General features: G+C 41.3%; 2 protein-coding genes across 4 annotated transcripts; both read right to left on the bottom strand.

The window, feature by feature from the left end:
• Positions 1-182: 182 nt before the first annotated feature.
• Positions 183-6,985, bottom strand: LOC146251988 (interleukin-17 receptor C). Its single transcript, XM_084680333.1, has 16 exons — positions 5,773-6,985; positions 4,725-4,749; positions 4,368-4,496; positions 4,165-4,269; positions 3,966-4,060; positions 3,648-3,747; positions 3,500-3,544; positions 3,280-3,425; positions 3,129-3,191; positions 2,818-2,875; positions 2,435-2,670; positions 2,217-2,267; positions 2,070-2,121; positions 1,734-1,829; positions 1,559-1,597; positions 183-1,430 (listed from the first exon to the last, which is right to left on the bottom strand). Exons 1-16 carry the CDS (start codon positions 5,884-5,886, stop codon positions 637-639), a joined length of 2,148 nt encoding a protein of 715 aa, XP_084536459.1. The 5' UTR covers positions 5,887-6,985; the 3' UTR covers positions 183-636.
• A 139-nt stretch (positions 6,986-7,124) lies between these two features.
• On the bottom strand, positions 7,125-13,337 carry LOC146251987 (interleukin-17 receptor E). 3 transcript variants are annotated; one of them, XM_084680332.1, is made up of 17 exons: positions 12,937-13,336; positions 12,726-12,741; positions 12,458-12,571; positions 12,234-12,325; positions 12,081-12,149; positions 11,891-12,002; positions 11,561-11,700; positions 11,384-11,452; positions 11,220-11,283; positions 10,420-10,613; positions 10,297-10,344; positions 10,164-10,209; positions 9,913-10,064; positions 9,633-9,701; positions 9,486-9,537; positions 9,269-9,376; positions 7,125-9,073 (listed from the first exon to the last, which is right to left on the bottom strand). In XM_084680332.1, exons 1-17 carry the CDS (start codon positions 13,042-13,044, stop codon positions 8,244-8,246), a joined length of 2,283 nt encoding a protein of 760 aa, XP_084536458.1. In that variant the 5' UTR covers positions 13,045-13,336; the 3' UTR covers positions 7,125-8,243. The 3 variants fall into 3 exon arrangements, with proteins under 3 accessions (XP_084536458.1, XP_084536456.1, XP_084536457.1); XM_084680330.1 differs by having other exon boundaries at positions 12,081-12,325; positions 12,937-13,337; XM_084680331.1 differs by having other exon boundaries at positions 10,420-10,610; positions 12,081-12,325; positions 12,937-13,337.
• Positions 13,338-15,948: the final 2,611 nt, after the last annotated feature.

The following is a 15,948-nucleotide window of genomic DNA, read 5'->3' as shown; positions in this document are numbered from 1 at the left end:
AGTGTACACAATTCAGGCAATGACTACATCTCCATTTGTTTTTGCTTGTTTTATTATATCATCCCAAAACAAAAGCAGGTTTTGTTAAAAAAAAAAGCCCTGTGAATATGCACATCAACATTTCCAAAAAATACCAAATGGAAACAGAGAAAAATGCATAGAAACAAATAAGGATCTGGACATTGAAGTTGAACAGTAGCTACATTTATCTACATCCCATATTACAAACACAAGCATGTACAATCCCATAGCACACACACACACTCTAAGCTCATTGGACAGAACACAATCTGCTGATTTACAATATGTTACATGTACATGTCAAGTTAATATTGCAAAAAATTACACCACGTCACATAAGGCAAAACACCTAACCACACCCATGAGCATATTCTGATATAGTTAACACTACATATTTAGAGTTAGAAATGCAATAAAGTGTGAAGTACTAGTTTACGAAAGTAACTTTTCCCTTTATAAGCCTATTATGAAACATGATGAAACATAACTTTACATAACCCATAGTATTTGGGGTGATAAGTTCTTGAAACCAAATAGTTTTACAGTAGTGCTACAATGGTCACAGCTGTCCTCTTATGCTAGGCTTCTGACGGCTCCACAGTCTTTCCTGCCCTGTCAAACCCAGTCTAAGCCAACGTTCTTGGAACATGTATCGGGGCTGGATGGTGGGGTGGAGGGAAGAGACAGAGATGGCTGCAGGGGTACAGTTTCCCAAAGGTCCTCCACCTCTGTTCCAACACAGTCTTGGGAAACGCCTACTAGACGAAACACAGTGGACTCACCAGTAAAGCCCCTCAATCCTCCTGCCAGGGCCCGTGAGGCAGCCCTCAACCCCCTGGCACGTCGCCTTCGCCCTGACACAGTAGCTCCACGCCCTTGTGCGGCCAGTTCTGTCAGAAAGCCCAGACTCTGGGAGGGCAGACTGAAGAGGGGGAGCCCGCGAAAGAGTTCAGGCAAGGGCCTGCTACCCCCAGCCAGCTGGGGAGGCAGAGACTCCAACTGCACCAAAGCAAAGCGCTCACCAGCACGACCCTGCAGGTAGTCTGCTAGTATGCAGCTAAATGAGGCACTGAAGACATCTGAATACGATGGGGAAGGAAAATTCCCATCTGCTTCTCCCTCTTCCATCCCCCTACCCCAGCCCCGGTGGCCCCAGTCCTCAGCCCTGTCCCATGATGTCTTGGTCAGCACTAGGATCACCTTGCCCCCTTGTCTCTGCAGACGGTCCAGCCGGGAGTGAAGCCAGGGTACAGGGCCCAAGACACCAAGTTCAGCCTGACTCCACAGGTCTAAAGATACACTGAAGCCCAGAGCTTGAAGGGACGTGCCCAGTCGACCTACCAGCCCTGATAAAGCTGGGTCCTCATCAGGGAGATACAGCAGCACCACATGACCCCCTCCTACTGCACCTAAGAAAGAGATGCAGCCAGGAATTGATAGATGCCACAACAAATATATGGATACATATCACCCTATAGAATGTATGAAGTGAACTGCAAAAGTAAAAACAAGAAATAGGGCAATTATTTTTGCAAACCTTTTATGTCATCCTCTTTCAACCACCTCCACAAATATCCTAGAGGGATGAGAATGAATACAATCACAACACAATACAATGTGTGTGAGATCTAAGTCTTTTGGGGTTATTACAGAGAAAACGAGTTCCGAGGCTGACTACTGTATGTTCTGTACTCAGTAGATGATTAACAAACCTTTCAGGACACCCTGTATGACAAAGGCTGCTGGAATGCTCAGACATATGAACAACAGACCAAAAAGCAAAGGCATAGTCCATCGTCCACGGGTTCCTGGACAACACAGATAAATAGTTGACTATAAATTTGGGAGAACAAATATACCTGTAAAAAAAAGCTGTAATAACTGAAATACTGTAATCTTACATTGTTGTAATTATTTCTGCCAAAAATCCTTTCAGCTAATGGAACACCAGATAATGTGTGGTGCTTGATTCAGTAGATATACAGGGGGTTAACCAAAGACAGCTAGGACACATTTAAACACAACATTGAAATCTGAGAGATTCTTACTTGCAAATGGACATACTAGCTCCAGGTCAGAATCCATTCCCTGCACTTTCACCTGGATAAAAGAGCCCACATGTTCTCTATAAATACAAAAGGTTTTTAACAATTTTACTTTATTACCAACCTACACCTCTAGAGAAAGTGACTTACCTGTACACAGAGAGCAGGATTGGGCATCACATTCAGGAACTCTCCCCATTTCTGCCCAAATAAAACCCACAAACAATTAGACACAGTCTAAGAAATCTTACTCTATATGTATAAAGTATGAAAGGTTTAGATCAAAGCCAAGCTAATGTGAGATCAGGGACCAAAGAACAACCTCTACTGAAGGTCTCACATTAACCATAACTCCACACAGTCATTACCCAGTGTCCATAGAGAGTGGCAATCCAGCCATCACTGGACTGGTTATTCAGTTTTTGTCTGGAACCTTCCACCTCCACACACTGGCCTGCCACCACATCTGTCCTGCACAGCCAGAGTTCCCCCTCTAGTCTACAAGGAGCAGTCAGGTTCCATTGAAGAGCTTTGCCATTGCCCTCCCTCGTCTGTGCCTCCACCACAGATACAGACACGTTATCCCGCATTCTTCTGAAGATTTCTGAACCAAAATAGTTATTCAGCCATTACAACGTGCCTAGCAGGACATAAATGCATTATAAGGTAGTTTACACTTTGCTTTGTTGGAATGTTTAATTGTTTTATTGTGTCATGCCACAAACCTTAAGTCAGACAAATGGTGTCCTACCTTGGTGGTTAAGGAAGGGGCAGACCATGTTGTGAAGTTCCTTTCCCTTCCACCTGACCTGACACAGAAAAAGTTAGATGTAAGAATATTTTATACTTCTGTACTGTGTATACTGTCCTGTTTACTTCACATCCTCAATGCATTACCACACAAGTTACACTATGTGTGCCTTTGGAAAAAGTGGGCGGAGATTGGAGGAGATGGCAAGTGAAAGATTTATAGTACTGTTGTAAGAGTGACTCATAAAATACACAAAGGGATCATTCTTGCATTCAGTTTCATATTCTAATATTTTTCAGAATCAAATTTACCCGAAAACACAAGCAAGGTGCAATAGAAGTCAGAGGAATAGCCATCTCCTTCTGGTCTTTGTGCTGAAAAAAGTAGAGAACTCTATTGCATGCTTCACAACAGTACAAGGATTTGGCAGAAAATTGCTGAAGTTATTTGGAATATACTCACCCAATTCTGTTTTCTGCAAACTCCACCCACTCCTGTCCCAAACATCTGGCACATCTCCATCTCCTTGGTCTGTGTCATACTAGAGTTGTCCAATTGGAGCAGAGCCACACCTTTCCTCAGGTCAGTCACAGCTTGAAGCTTGGGCACTAAGAATTGTTGTCATGTGAATCACCAGGTAGGTTTGTCAGCAGAATCAGCAATCAAAAAATATTTTACTTACCATCACACTCTTTAACTGAAACATACAGGTCAGACTGGGAACAAACTAAAAGAGAGACAACAAGCAGACAAGATTTTTTGATTCATCATCCTAGCCCAAAAGGATGAGAATAATGAATATCTTTACTGTATCTCTATTTTTATTGCACCTTCTTCTAATGATGGGATGGTGATGGTGCTCACTATATTGAGCAGTGTGACGAGGACTGGGCTGCCAAACCTTGCCTTAGCCAGGAAGGACAGCCACATCTGGAGTCACACACATAGAAACATTACATTCATAAACAAGACACAGAAAACAACGACAACATCCCATTTACACCAGCTTAACATTCTGCTGGAGCAACGCCCACGTGTGTTTTATGATATTGAGGATAATATGTGATAATATTGTCGGATTAACATAAAACAGTAACAATTGTCTGTCCCAGAGATAAGTGGTTGTAGGAGGATATAAGGCTAGGTACCTCAAATAAGAATGGCTCACTCAGTGCAGAGTGACAGCATCTGAACCTCACTTCCGTACATCGCGGCTGGAAGTTAGGGAAGCTATAACACACTTCTGAAATACAAAGAGAGGAACAGAATAGATTCTTAGCAGAGTTTATTAGTGGCTGTGCCAAAGACACAGTCAAATTCAACTCAGTAGAGCAAGTGTTTTCTTGCCTGTTGGAATGCCTGTCACCTCCCTACTACTCCCTTGTCCTACCAACTTATCCAGGTTCCTGTACTCTCCATGGTCACCAGACACCTCCTCGTCCATATGCTGACCTGTGACAGCAGGCAAATTCACCAGCATCAGTCCATGTTCCCAACTTACTTTCACATTGCCAAATTGGCATTGGTAATTCCTCTCTGTGGCTTGGTACCTTGGACTGAGAGGTAGAGCTGAATACGCAAGCACAGTTTGCAGTCCATTCTGTTTGTACAACATAGAAACACTTTCAGGTCTAGTCGGCTGATGTTTACAGGACCCTCCTCAAACGGAACAACCGCAGCTAGAGTACAAGAATGACAAGAGAGAGAGGCTATGGGCGTATGCGAAGACTTCTGTGACATTGCTTGTAAAAAGGGCTATACAATTACATTTTGATTTGATTTGAGAGAAAGAGCAAGAGGGAAAAAGAGAGAGTGAAAGAAGAAATCCATTGGCAATTGGAAATTCTATAGCATTTTTTCATTTTATAAACTCTCAACGGTCCTCTTTAAGTAATTTGTGGGCTCACCTTTTTGACTGCAGTCGTTCAACCCCTGAGGGGAAGAAAATAGAAAGGCTCTGTAACATAGTGTCAGAAATATTATTCTATCAAGTATTGCACTGTCAGTCAGTGAAGAAGTTAAGAAAGCTTTATTGCTTGCGGCTGGCCCACCAGGAGACAAAACATTACATGCCATGTTGATATAAAGTTTGTCTGCCAACAAGTCTCCTTGCAAGACCATTTATAGCACTCAGTTTATCAATAGTCATTGATCCATCCACAATCATGATTTGCAACTGTCCCATATCTCTTCTGTTATTGAGTCCCCTGCATAGCAGCTGTCTAGCTGATACACCTCGTGCGTGTGTGTGCTTGAGTGACAGTGGAAAACAGCTTGTTGAACATTGATAAATTGTACTGTGAAAAAAACATTATACGTATAACAAACAAACATTATATTTAAGATTCCTGATTTGTAATCAAATAATAACACCTCTTATAGACATTGGGGTACTTCAATTGGGCCAATATGGTATTTCTGATCAGTACTATAGTATGTAAAGAAGTTAGAGAGCAAAGGTACTTGCCCTAGTACCTTTAGGGATAGAGAACTACTGTGAAAACAGAGCCCTAAAGCCTTGGAGTTTGGTGTCATGTTTGAGTCTGCTAGTGAATTAATAATAATGCTGTTGTGTTGCAGTACGGCCCGGGTTGTCCGTGAGCATATTTGTTAAAACATACACGTATAGGTAAAGTGGGTCAGTATTTGATTCTAAAAGTGTGTTAAGAGATAAAACACAAACTAACAATTTCCATTTTATATCATTATAACCTTTTGCATAATGGTAAGAAAGAAAATTCTAGTGTTTCAAAAAAACAAACACACACCTACACATAAATAAAATGCATACACACAGAAAAGTATTTACTTTAATTGACAGTAGGCTATGTAATAATAAAGCTTATTCCACCAGTAATCAGTATTATGGATTGATTAATGATCCAAGATTTCCTCAAACTCATCATACTCCTCATAGCCACATCTTTTTTACACGAAGTACAAGACTAGTTTTACCTCGCTGCATGCAGATTGCTGTGCTGGTTCAGGGTCAATTATTTCAAGTCTTGTTGCTGTTATAGAGAATATCAACGGAAATAGAAAATAAATGAGACGAACTTGGTGATCCATTCCCAATAAAGTCCACTGTTTGGTCGGGACCTCCTTAAAAGAGCTGTCCAAATTCCAAAATCAAGGAATGTTACCAAAAAGCACTACATAACCTACAGTGTAATTTACTGTATAAGATTAACCTAACTTTGAAAATAAAATGAAAGTGAATTAGATCATTCCAAGCGATTGGGAGTGCATGGTTGTCATGAACCCATAGCGGAATAAGACTTCCCAGTGAAGTGTTCTTCTGTCGTGGGTAGTGCGATAGCGTTCAAAATAAAGGTTACTGAGTGATAGTCGGTTTTGTGATTGACAGGTTGTAGCCTGTGGGCGATGGATGAGGGCGGATAGAATTTCCATCGCCATGCCGCAATCCAAACGTTCGTGCAAAAAACACCTTGTGTTTACTTTTGTTAGAAGGCGCTTTTTAATTCGTAATGTAAACACAATCCAAACGCTGTTGTTGGAAAGTGTTGAACTTTTATACACATCGCCTGCCTTGTTTTACTGAGTGTAAAACGCCTCGTTCACACCAAATGCAGCATAACATTGCCGTAAGGCACAATAGTGAATCAACAGAGAGAATGATCTAGGCGTGTTGACTTATTTAGTCCAAATATGTTGCTTAACAGTTTTCTCTTGTCCGACCATGTGATGATGACTCGCGGTCTCTGGTTAGTGGCGAAATTGTGAATAGGCCCTAATCGCTATTAGAACTTATTACTAGTACTAGGCTTTATTTATACATAGGTTAGTATTTAGTAGTAGTCTTGTTATGAAGTATAAATAATGTTCTTCTCCTACTGCATAACCTTTTTGTAATAACTTAAACTACCAGATTTCAAATGTGTAGGCCTACGCTATTTGTAAAACACATAATTATCTCTCAGTGTAATTATGTGATGTGTCTGATAGATTCAATTGCCAACATTGCTCCAACTGCATGTTTTAATAACAGCAAGACCAAAGGCTGGGGAATGCTGATTGCGTAAATGAAGCCTTCCTATTCTGGCAGTTGACATAAGAATGTCTTGAAGAAAGGTTACAGCAGATCAGAAAAGAATATTGTTTTACAACTGACAACATGTCTACTCATTGAGATATCATCTCGCACGAGATGGATGGAGCAGAAAAGGGATTACACTGCGCACAGTTTAACCCTTTGAAGAAAGTTGTATTGTTGTTTCTGGGATATCTACAGTAATTACTGTCTAATTATGTCCTTAGCACACGCCAATTTTTAAAATAATAATAAGTTTGCTTTTTAGATATTTATTTAAAATATGTTTTAATAATTCAATTGAAAACAAGATTGTATTTATGATTAGGGAGTCAGATGGCTGAGCAGTGAGGGAATCGGTCTAATCAGAAGGATGCCAGTTTGATTCCCGGCTGTGAAAAATGACGTTGTTTCCTTGAGCAAGGCACTCAACCCTTGCCTCGGGGGGAATGTTCCTGTACTTACTGTAAATCGCTCTGGATAAGCTAAACGACTAAATGTAAATTACACATTATTTGCTAGATTGTTATCAAATATTAAATACATAAAAACGTTCAAAAGAGAACATAAAAAGGGTAGGTGTACTAACGTAGTTGTACAATGTAAAAAATAGTTAAATGCGGAATGCAGCATAGCACGTCTGTAGCCTAATTCAACGGCACATAATTTACTCTAAATACCAATGTCAACCAGGGTATCCCGCAGCACTTTCCAGTTAAGGCGGCCGCCTACGCAACACACGCCTGCCCCCCACAAGATGATTTATACAAAAACACAATATGTTTGGTAGTCTTGCTTCACAAGTACAAACTGTCCTTTTTTCAGATGCTTTGCATATCAACAACAGTTAGAGCAAGTGGGTGGGATCTGTGAGTCATTTCATCAGAGGAAACCCCACATGTCTCCTTCAGGATAACAGTTATAATGAGGACAGTTGATTATTTAAATAATACTGTCTCAAACCAGCATTTCCAGTACAGATCCGTTCACTAGTTTTAAGCCAACTACAGAAGTTGTTGACTTCTGTCCTTTTAAGCATGGTTCTATTACTTCCTGTAATAAGTAAGCAGTATTAACATGGCAGGCCCTGTTCAGCTGTGGCTACAGGTGGGGAAATACACTAAGGGTATTCATAAATTCAACTGATAAGGCAGATCACACAAAACTATAGACATGCTAGGTGTTGCATGGAATATTTACATACCAGTCACCTGTAGGCAAAACAAGTATTTATCAGTAGTCAGATTTGATGAATACTGCCTATTGACAGAGTAGCTCTGCTGACACGATATCATTTATGTTCTGTCTCTTGCATCGTGTTACATTGAAGACAAGGGTCTGTCCCAACATTAAGAGAAACCTGACACTCCAGCTCTTATCGCCATGTGATTCCACTGAGAGACTCTTTCTCTGACATCACTTCCTGTGAAAATGCCTTTCCTGGCTTCTTTTTTGTCTTTGAGCATGTTTGTTGCTGTGGCAGCCAAGCAGTGAGCCTGCAAGAAAGTCGCCGTGCCAACCAGAATGACAGTGTTTTAGAAAGGAGTCTAGGCCAGCACTGTCTTTTATGAGTAGTACCTCTAGTCTCCTCGGCCGTCCCTACCAACTCCTGAATCAGACCTCCAAAGTCCTGAGGTAGGCAGTATCGCGGGATGCCTTTGAGATCGTTCGGGATTTCCCTGGCATGACAGGAGCCTTGAAAATAGACGAGAATGCAGCCGTGGTGCTTGCCTCCCTTCTGCATGGCCCCCTGCAGGTAGGACAGGGCTGCCCTGAACACGGGTCCTGTCACTGGGGATGGCTCCTTCCGTGTCCCCTCCTTGCTCACACTTGCTCCTATATTCCCCTCTCTCTTCTCCACTTCTGTTTTCTCCCTTTTCCAGCAATTGTAGGATGTTTTAGCCTCAGGGCTCCAAGTGATCAGCACCTTTCCTCCAGCTGCCTGGACTGCTTCCCACTGCCCATAAAGCCAGGGTAGAGGACCCAGCTCTGTCACCCCAGCCTCAGCCCCAGCCCCAGCCCCAGCCCCAGCCCCAGCCCCAATCTCATTCTGTCTCCCTCCAGAGCTGTGGGCCCACAGAGCCATCCTTACTGATGCACAGAGCTCCCCCTGCAGGATGGATGCAAGAGCGCAGACGGCAGACACGTGATCAGCCTGCTCTGAGGAGCACAACAGCAACACTGGTCTCTGGATGGACAGCCAGCCTACATGGGGAGGGGGGGGGGGAGAAGGGGGAATAAATATAGAATAAATAGATACGTAGAAAGAATAGGAATACAAATATTATACACGTACATAGCACATATCGTACTTTGTCAATGTTATTAAGATGTGAGAGTGTAAACATGGTGCCCACACATGCATGTGCCCTTACGCACACATGATGTCTTGAAACTGACCTGCAACTCTTGTCTTGGTCATAGAGTAAACACATCGTCCCAGCATTGCCATGGTGACCAGAAGTGTCAGGGTTGCCACAACTAGGAGACCATATCTTCTATGGGAATCTGGGGGCACACATGCCATTAGCTTACGATGGGAAGGGGTGTGTGTCTGGTTCCTGTGTGTGTACTGTCTGTGTGTCATCTGTGTAGTGGAGTACTTTGGTTAACTCACAATCAGTGCATAGAATTCGTCTCCCAAGCTGAGCAGGATCTGATTTCCATACCTATAGAGATGAAGAGACCATGAGATGGTTAGTGGAAAAAGGAAGAAAGAAAGGAAACATTAGAAAAAGCCACGTAGTGATAAAGATTGTGTTACCTGCACACACAGGTCATCAGTCAGGAATGCAAGTGGCAGGATCATGTGTGTCTCTCTGGTGACCTCTCCCTTCAAAGCAGAAAAAAGGCACTCAGGAACCCATTTTCAAATCCTCAATCAACATTTATTGTATACATACTTTGATTTGGTGTTTGTTTGCTTCATAAATGCTCAACCTGGGTTGTACCTGTCCCTGGTTGTGTTGTTCTTGGGTCATGTGAAGGTCAAAGCCCAAGTGAGCTCCTTGATTACCACAACACCCACTCACTACAAAACTCACCATTTTAGCGGAATGGACAGGTCCTTTGGAGATACATCCACTTTCCTCCAAGACACAGAGCTGGGCGGAAAAAGAGGCTGGTATCTTGGTGTAGAGATACACATATAGACTCTTCCAACCAGGACCAATATATACATCCCAGCTAGAAAACCCTTAAAACAGAGACCAATGTTCAGGTAATCAGGACAACTTTTACACGTATACTGTATGTAAACAAGCACAGAATCCCCTCTGTCCAGGAAGTCACTCACCTGCCTGAAATGGGCATTGGACATCATTACTGCTGTGAAATGAAAACTAGGGAGGGGAGAGGTTCACTTGTGACAGAGATCAACTTACAAAATAAAAACCATGTTCTAAAAACACATACATCCTCAATCTTACCTGCACACACATCTGAGAGTGTTTGTCCACAGCAGATATATTGTATTTCTGTTGGAAGAAGAAAGTAAATGCATCTACTCTCCTGGTCATTCTTCATAATCATCTTCATCATCTCATACTTACAACACTATTGTGACTCTCCTCTGTCCTTTCTAATGTTGAGTTGATGATGGGAGTGCAGCGAGCTGTGGCTCCCTGGTCCCTCCAGCAGAGGGCAGCAGTGGGCTGGATGTAAGAAGGGGGACAGGGAGACTCCCAGGCTAGACTTGTGCCACCGTAGAGAGTGACTTCACTGGAGAGCCAAACATCAGTGCCTGCTGATAGTGACGGAGTTTGATAATTAGACAGCACAACTAATTTCACAGCATGACTGATTGGATAGTTGATTTGATAGTGTAATAGAAAATGACTATTCTCTAAGATGTCTATAATACTCCTTGGCCTGGAACAATTATTGCTGAGGTTTCAACTTTTGTAAAGCTAGCATAGCCTTTTGGCCTAAGACAGTATTGCTTAAGTTTCCATTTGCGGGCTGTTTTGCCTACACTCTGATTCCTCTGACAAGTTCTTCTTTCTTGTCTTGAGCTATGTTTTTAATATTGAGCATCTGTAGTTCTGCAACCTATTTCCTTTATTACTTTCTTGTTTATTGTGGAGTTCCTATTTCTGAGATACAGGAATTATTGAACTCATTATGCAACTGTCTGGAAGAAATGTTTAAAAGAGTGCTCAGATCATGACATTTTCAGAGAGCCTTTCTACTCCAGACATCATCTATGGTACTGTTTAGAACTGCTCCTCCATGATTTTAAGAATAAACAGATAAAGACTAATTCTGCTGACCTCAGACATTTAATCACATAAATTCCACCACAATAATCTGATACTCACAGATACTAAAATCTCTAAATCATTACACTCACCTAGTGAACCATCTTTAAATGGACAGTATGTGACTCGTCGTGCGTCCAGGTCTGTGAAGTAAACCTGCAGACACAGACTAGTATGATCAGGGAGGCATCTCTGAGGTCTGTGCTGTATTAGCTGTGTGATACTAGCTGTGTGGTAAGAGTTGTGTGAAACCTACTTGCAAACAGACACAGGGAAGCAGGAAAGGGAAGCTGAGGATGGCTGATGGCCACTTGGACGGCTCAATCTGGAGACACAGAATGGGTTCATTAGATTTTCTCTTATCCTCCTTGCAAGCATAGACACAGAGGCCCACACACAGATACACAAAAAACACAAACACAGGTGTGCTTACAGTAGTGAATGACAGTGGGGAGCATTCAACTTCTGTTGTTCTGTAGCACAGCATGGTGTCAACAGGCTGTCCCGCTTCCACAGTCACAGTGAAGGTTTTGGACAGCTGGTGCACTGACACATTAAACATCGGTACTGGATCTGAATTTGACCGTACAACGGTCACAGAATGAGAGAATGATATGTTGAATATGATATTGCTTTATAGTTTTCCTTAGACAAATAAACAGACATCAGTGAGATTGAGTTAATGTATGAACACTTTACAATGACGGGTGATAAAAAGAAAAGGAAGTGAAAAACAGTATGTTAGTTGGGAGTTAGTTCCTACCTGAACAAACGTCCTTTACAGTGTATGAGATGGAGCATTTTGGATTTGTACTCAAGGACACAATTATTTCCCGTTCTGCTGCATATTGTAGACAATTGAACACCAGGTCCAACTACAGTACCAGACATACAAAATTTTTAGTGTGTGTGCATGCGTGTGTGTGCATTTTTATAAAAAGATATGCTCTTACCACAATTAGCGGGCCGTCTTTAGGCATAACAATCTTTGTTTTTCCTTTGTTGCCTAAGTTATCATACCACTTAACATGATGAACAGAGAGGCAATGTGTTATTACAACTTTACTAACATATAGCTTCAAAACAAGAAAATACAAGAAATGTACCTTTAGAACTTTAGGTTTTTGTCTTTTAATGTAGATAGTCCTGGTTCTATCATTCGAGTTAATTTCCAGGGATTTATTTAGACTTGGGAAGTCTAAATAAAAGCAGAGATTAGATTAGAAAACTATGTTAGAATGGGTTATCAGATTCACTCATACTGTATCAGAAGTAGAGAGTCAGAATATGGACCGGGTGAAACTAATGTAATGTAAGTAACAAAAAACACCTGTAGCACCGATTGTGGCCAGCACCCGGACACAGGGGGTCCTCTCACTGTCCCAAGAAAAGCAAACAGTGGACAGACTCAGCTGGGAGGAACTGTTTAAACCACTCACGGAACCTGCAAGACAGAGATAACGTTTGACTTAAACATTCTTCTTCTTCGGATTTATAGATCAGACCTAAAACCAAGGAAATATGGCAAATTTTGTCTGGATCTAGAATATAATTGTATGCCTAGGTATGAGATAGTACAAGAATTTAGTTGAACTCACCATTTTGGTAATGCCTCTATAAAGGGCAGAGAAAGACGGGAATAATGTCATAGTGAGTCAAATAACGCTAATACTGTAGTTCGACACGTCATTAATGGTTGCATGTGAGATACAGCACTGATATATTTGTTTCATACAAATTAGTTTTTTCTACGATCTAGATGTATTTCACAGATCCCTGTGAAATAGTTGGTTTGAGAGACTTTCTTACCCCCTTGGCGGAAAGATGCATGCGCCTCACGACTTCCACTGCAGTCAAAGAGCGCACTAAAGACACCAATAAAACTACAAATACTGGTTTATAATCGCAACACAGCATGATTGCGAAAACCGAGTGGTATAACTTATTTATCAACAGTAAACGTCCTTCATTGTCACAAGTCTTCCCGGCGCAGTTCTGTCCACATTATTTTCTTACCAAACAAGAGCCGTGCGCATAGCCTATTGTTTTGGCAAATGTAGGTAAAATCGCTCACTAAAATATTTATTCCGAATATTTGTAAATTCAATCGATTACATCAAGCCACGCTATGGGTTTCAAGAACACCGAGGACTACAATACATATTAAAAACGTTGCCTCGAAGGATAGGCTGCTACATAATGAGAACTAGTTTAGTTAATCCCCCACGAAGTAGTAGCAAACTGTATTTGCACAGACCGCGGCTCCACCTCTTTTTCAAGAACCACCTAAAATAGGGTGACCAGATTTGAGTTGGTGAAAAAGAGGACACTTCATCGCGTCGACCGGAGGGGGGGGGTCCGGGGGTGCTGGTCGTGTATTGCATGCCGCACTATCTGATCAAAATGACAGTTCTCTCTACAGTCAGAGCTCGCGCAAGAAGGTGGCACGTAAGCGGGATACCCTTTCCATACCTTGCAAGGGCGTAATAGTTTGTGAAAGACCAAGGAGACACAAATATCAGACGAGGCAAAATCAAGGACAATTTTGGAATCCCTGCCGGACGCATTTTTTAGGTCTTGACATGTTATGGACCCGAACATGTTTACATTTAGTCATTTGTTTAGGTTACTTGTCCGGGTAAAAGAGGATGTCTGGTCACCCTAACCTAAAAGGCTTTTCCACAGAGGCCACCTGCACAAGTAGTAAATAGCAGACAATAACATAAATGGCTAAAAAGACGGTTGTTTGAATCTCTATTAAGACTAGCCTGTTGTGTAAAATCATGCAATATACGGCCCTGATGACCAAGGGATCTGCCATGGTTATATGCTTGCAGATAGCCCAAAAAACTTTGTGGCGGTAATTGCAGTAGAGGCAACGAGAGACTTGATTGCGACTAGTGGTCCAATTTTCACTGTTCAGCTCTCAGTATTTTTCAGTAGGCAACGTTAGACTTGTTACTTTACTGTCATGTTTTACTCTCGTTTAATATTGACCAGAAATAACTAATGAATTAAGGATTGTACGAGACGTTTTCTATCCGTATAGGTAGGCTACTTTGAACAACAAGCGTAATGAATTATTAACTTGTTAAATAAGAATAACAGTCGTAGGTCGTAACAACTTAAACAATACTGGCCTCTTCACGTATTCCAATAGCGAGCTTGTGCTTACAAAATTGTACTTCCTATTGAAATATTTGCACATTTCATAATCCTGTAAACGTACTATAGCCTAACATTTTTTTTCTTCGTTCGTTTAAATTTAAACGAGCTAAATATGCAGTAGGATTCCCTTCGAGACCTCAACGTTTAATTGAAGCGCATCTGTCATCGAATTATATGGCCGGATTTAATAGCATTGATTAAAAAATAAAACATTGTTTTCCATGTTGACATTTGAGAAAACGCACACCTTTTCTGGGTGGCTATTTTAAGACACCATTTATACCTTTAACTAGTTTATTGATGTTTGACGTTTGTGTTGCTGGTTTACTTGTTGTTGAGATGTTTTGGGACATACATTGACATGGTTTAGTTCACACACAATGCAACAGAACATGTTGCCCTGAAAGTGTCTCAATTTGACACTGAGTCAAACAGCTGTGCTTGTGCAAGAACTGAGGCACCAAATAGGCAAGCATGTTCCTTCCTGCTTTAGTATTTAATCTAAGACTATGGCTACATGCCTATAGTTGGAGAAGTGGTGGGGTGCGGGTTTCAGGAAACAATGATAACAAAATAAATGGTGTCAGTCAACCTTTAGACAGTGAGTAAACAGAGGTAGAGGAGGAGGGTGGAGGTGTGTATGGAATCTGTGATGGTGGGAACATTTATTTAAAGCAGTTTTTTACCCTACTAAGCATCAACATGACTAATTTGACTCTGTAAACTAACTAAACTTGAACTGTTCTGTCTCTGTGAAACCTGACTCTTCATACTGAAGTAGTTGTTCACAGTGTCTGTGTGCACAAGAGAGATAAGACAGTGCAGTGCTGTAAAGTTGGGAACTGGCACAACCAGTGTCAACTTTGTTCCTCATTGGTTCATGATTTCTGGTAAATATACTGCTGTTGAGTTTTTCAAATGTATTTTTAGGCAATTTGAGCACCACAAGCCAAGCTACATCTACTGTAGTTGCATTGTATTAGACAAATATCCCTACTGCCGATATCTCCAAAACTCAGCAACTCACACCAAAACAATTTAGATTGATATGCAGCACTACATGGTAAGTGTAAAATATGCTATTTAGATTTTGGAGTGATCTGTTCCTGTAACTCTGTTTCATCTCAGTTTCGATTCCTGGAGCATCAAAAGATATCACACACACAAAAAAAAAGGTTTCCATAACAACATGACCCATGTCTTATTCAAGTGTACCATCGTACCATCATTAGCTACTGAAACAACAACCTTTGAAGATATGACATAAAAGCACCAAGGTGGGCGAGCATGTACAAACCAAAGGTTAAACAATGTGTCAGACAGATTAACTGAAGTAGACCTTGGCTCTGACTCACTCCTAATGTAGGACTACTTGGTGAGACAGAACCAGTATCCCATAATCCCATTTTTTTTTACCAGCAAGCTTCCTGCTCAAAACAAGGAAATCCATGCATTTTTCAGAGAAAGAAAATCAAATTCAGGATCAAAGGTTCAACATCTAAGATGAGTTTTCTCCTTTATAATCTGGTAGGGTTACAAAGGAGAAATAATTGTGTGGGACACAAGCCAGGATTGTCTAAGAACACTGGCTGTGTTAAGGATCTGCAAAAGGACTCATTATAGATGGGTGGAGCTGGATATGCTTGTTCACAA

This window comes from Hypomesus nipponensis, chromosome 18 (genome assembly GCF_054491055.1).
Source record: "Hypomesus nipponensis isolate SF chromosome 18, ASM5449105v1, whole genome shotgun sequence".
In the NCBI taxonomy this organism is placed as follows: domain Eukaryota; kingdom Metazoa; phylum Chordata; class Actinopteri; order Osmeriformes; family Osmeridae; genus Hypomesus; species Hypomesus nipponensis.
This window is presented reverse-complemented; position numbering and strand designations above follow the sequence as displayed.

Coding starts and splice junctions, on each gene's coding strand:
- LOC146251988 (XM_084680333.1), bottom strand. CDS start 5,886: ATGGATCACCAAGTTCGTCTCATTTATTTTCTATTTCCGTTGATATTC. Junction 2,671..2,817: donor CCCCTTCCTTAACCACCAAG/GTAGGACACCAT, acceptor ATTTTGGTTCAG/AAATCTTCAGAAGAATGCGG. Junction 2,122..2,216: donor ATCCTGCTCTCTGTGTACAG/GTAAGTCACTTT, acceptor TCTTTTATCCAG/GTGAAAGTGCAGGGAATGGA.
- LOC146251987 (XM_084680330.1), bottom strand. CDS start 13,044: ATGCTGTGTTGCGATTATAAACCAGTATTTGTAGTTTTATTGGTGTCT. Junction 11,284..11,383: donor TTCCCTGTGTCTGTTTGCAA/GTAGGTTTCACA, acceptor CTGTGTCTGCAG/GTTTACTTCACAGACCTGGA. Junction 9,538..9,632: donor CTGATGACCTGTGTGTGCAG/GTAACACAATCT, acceptor TCATCTCTATAG/GTATGGAAATCAGATCCTGC.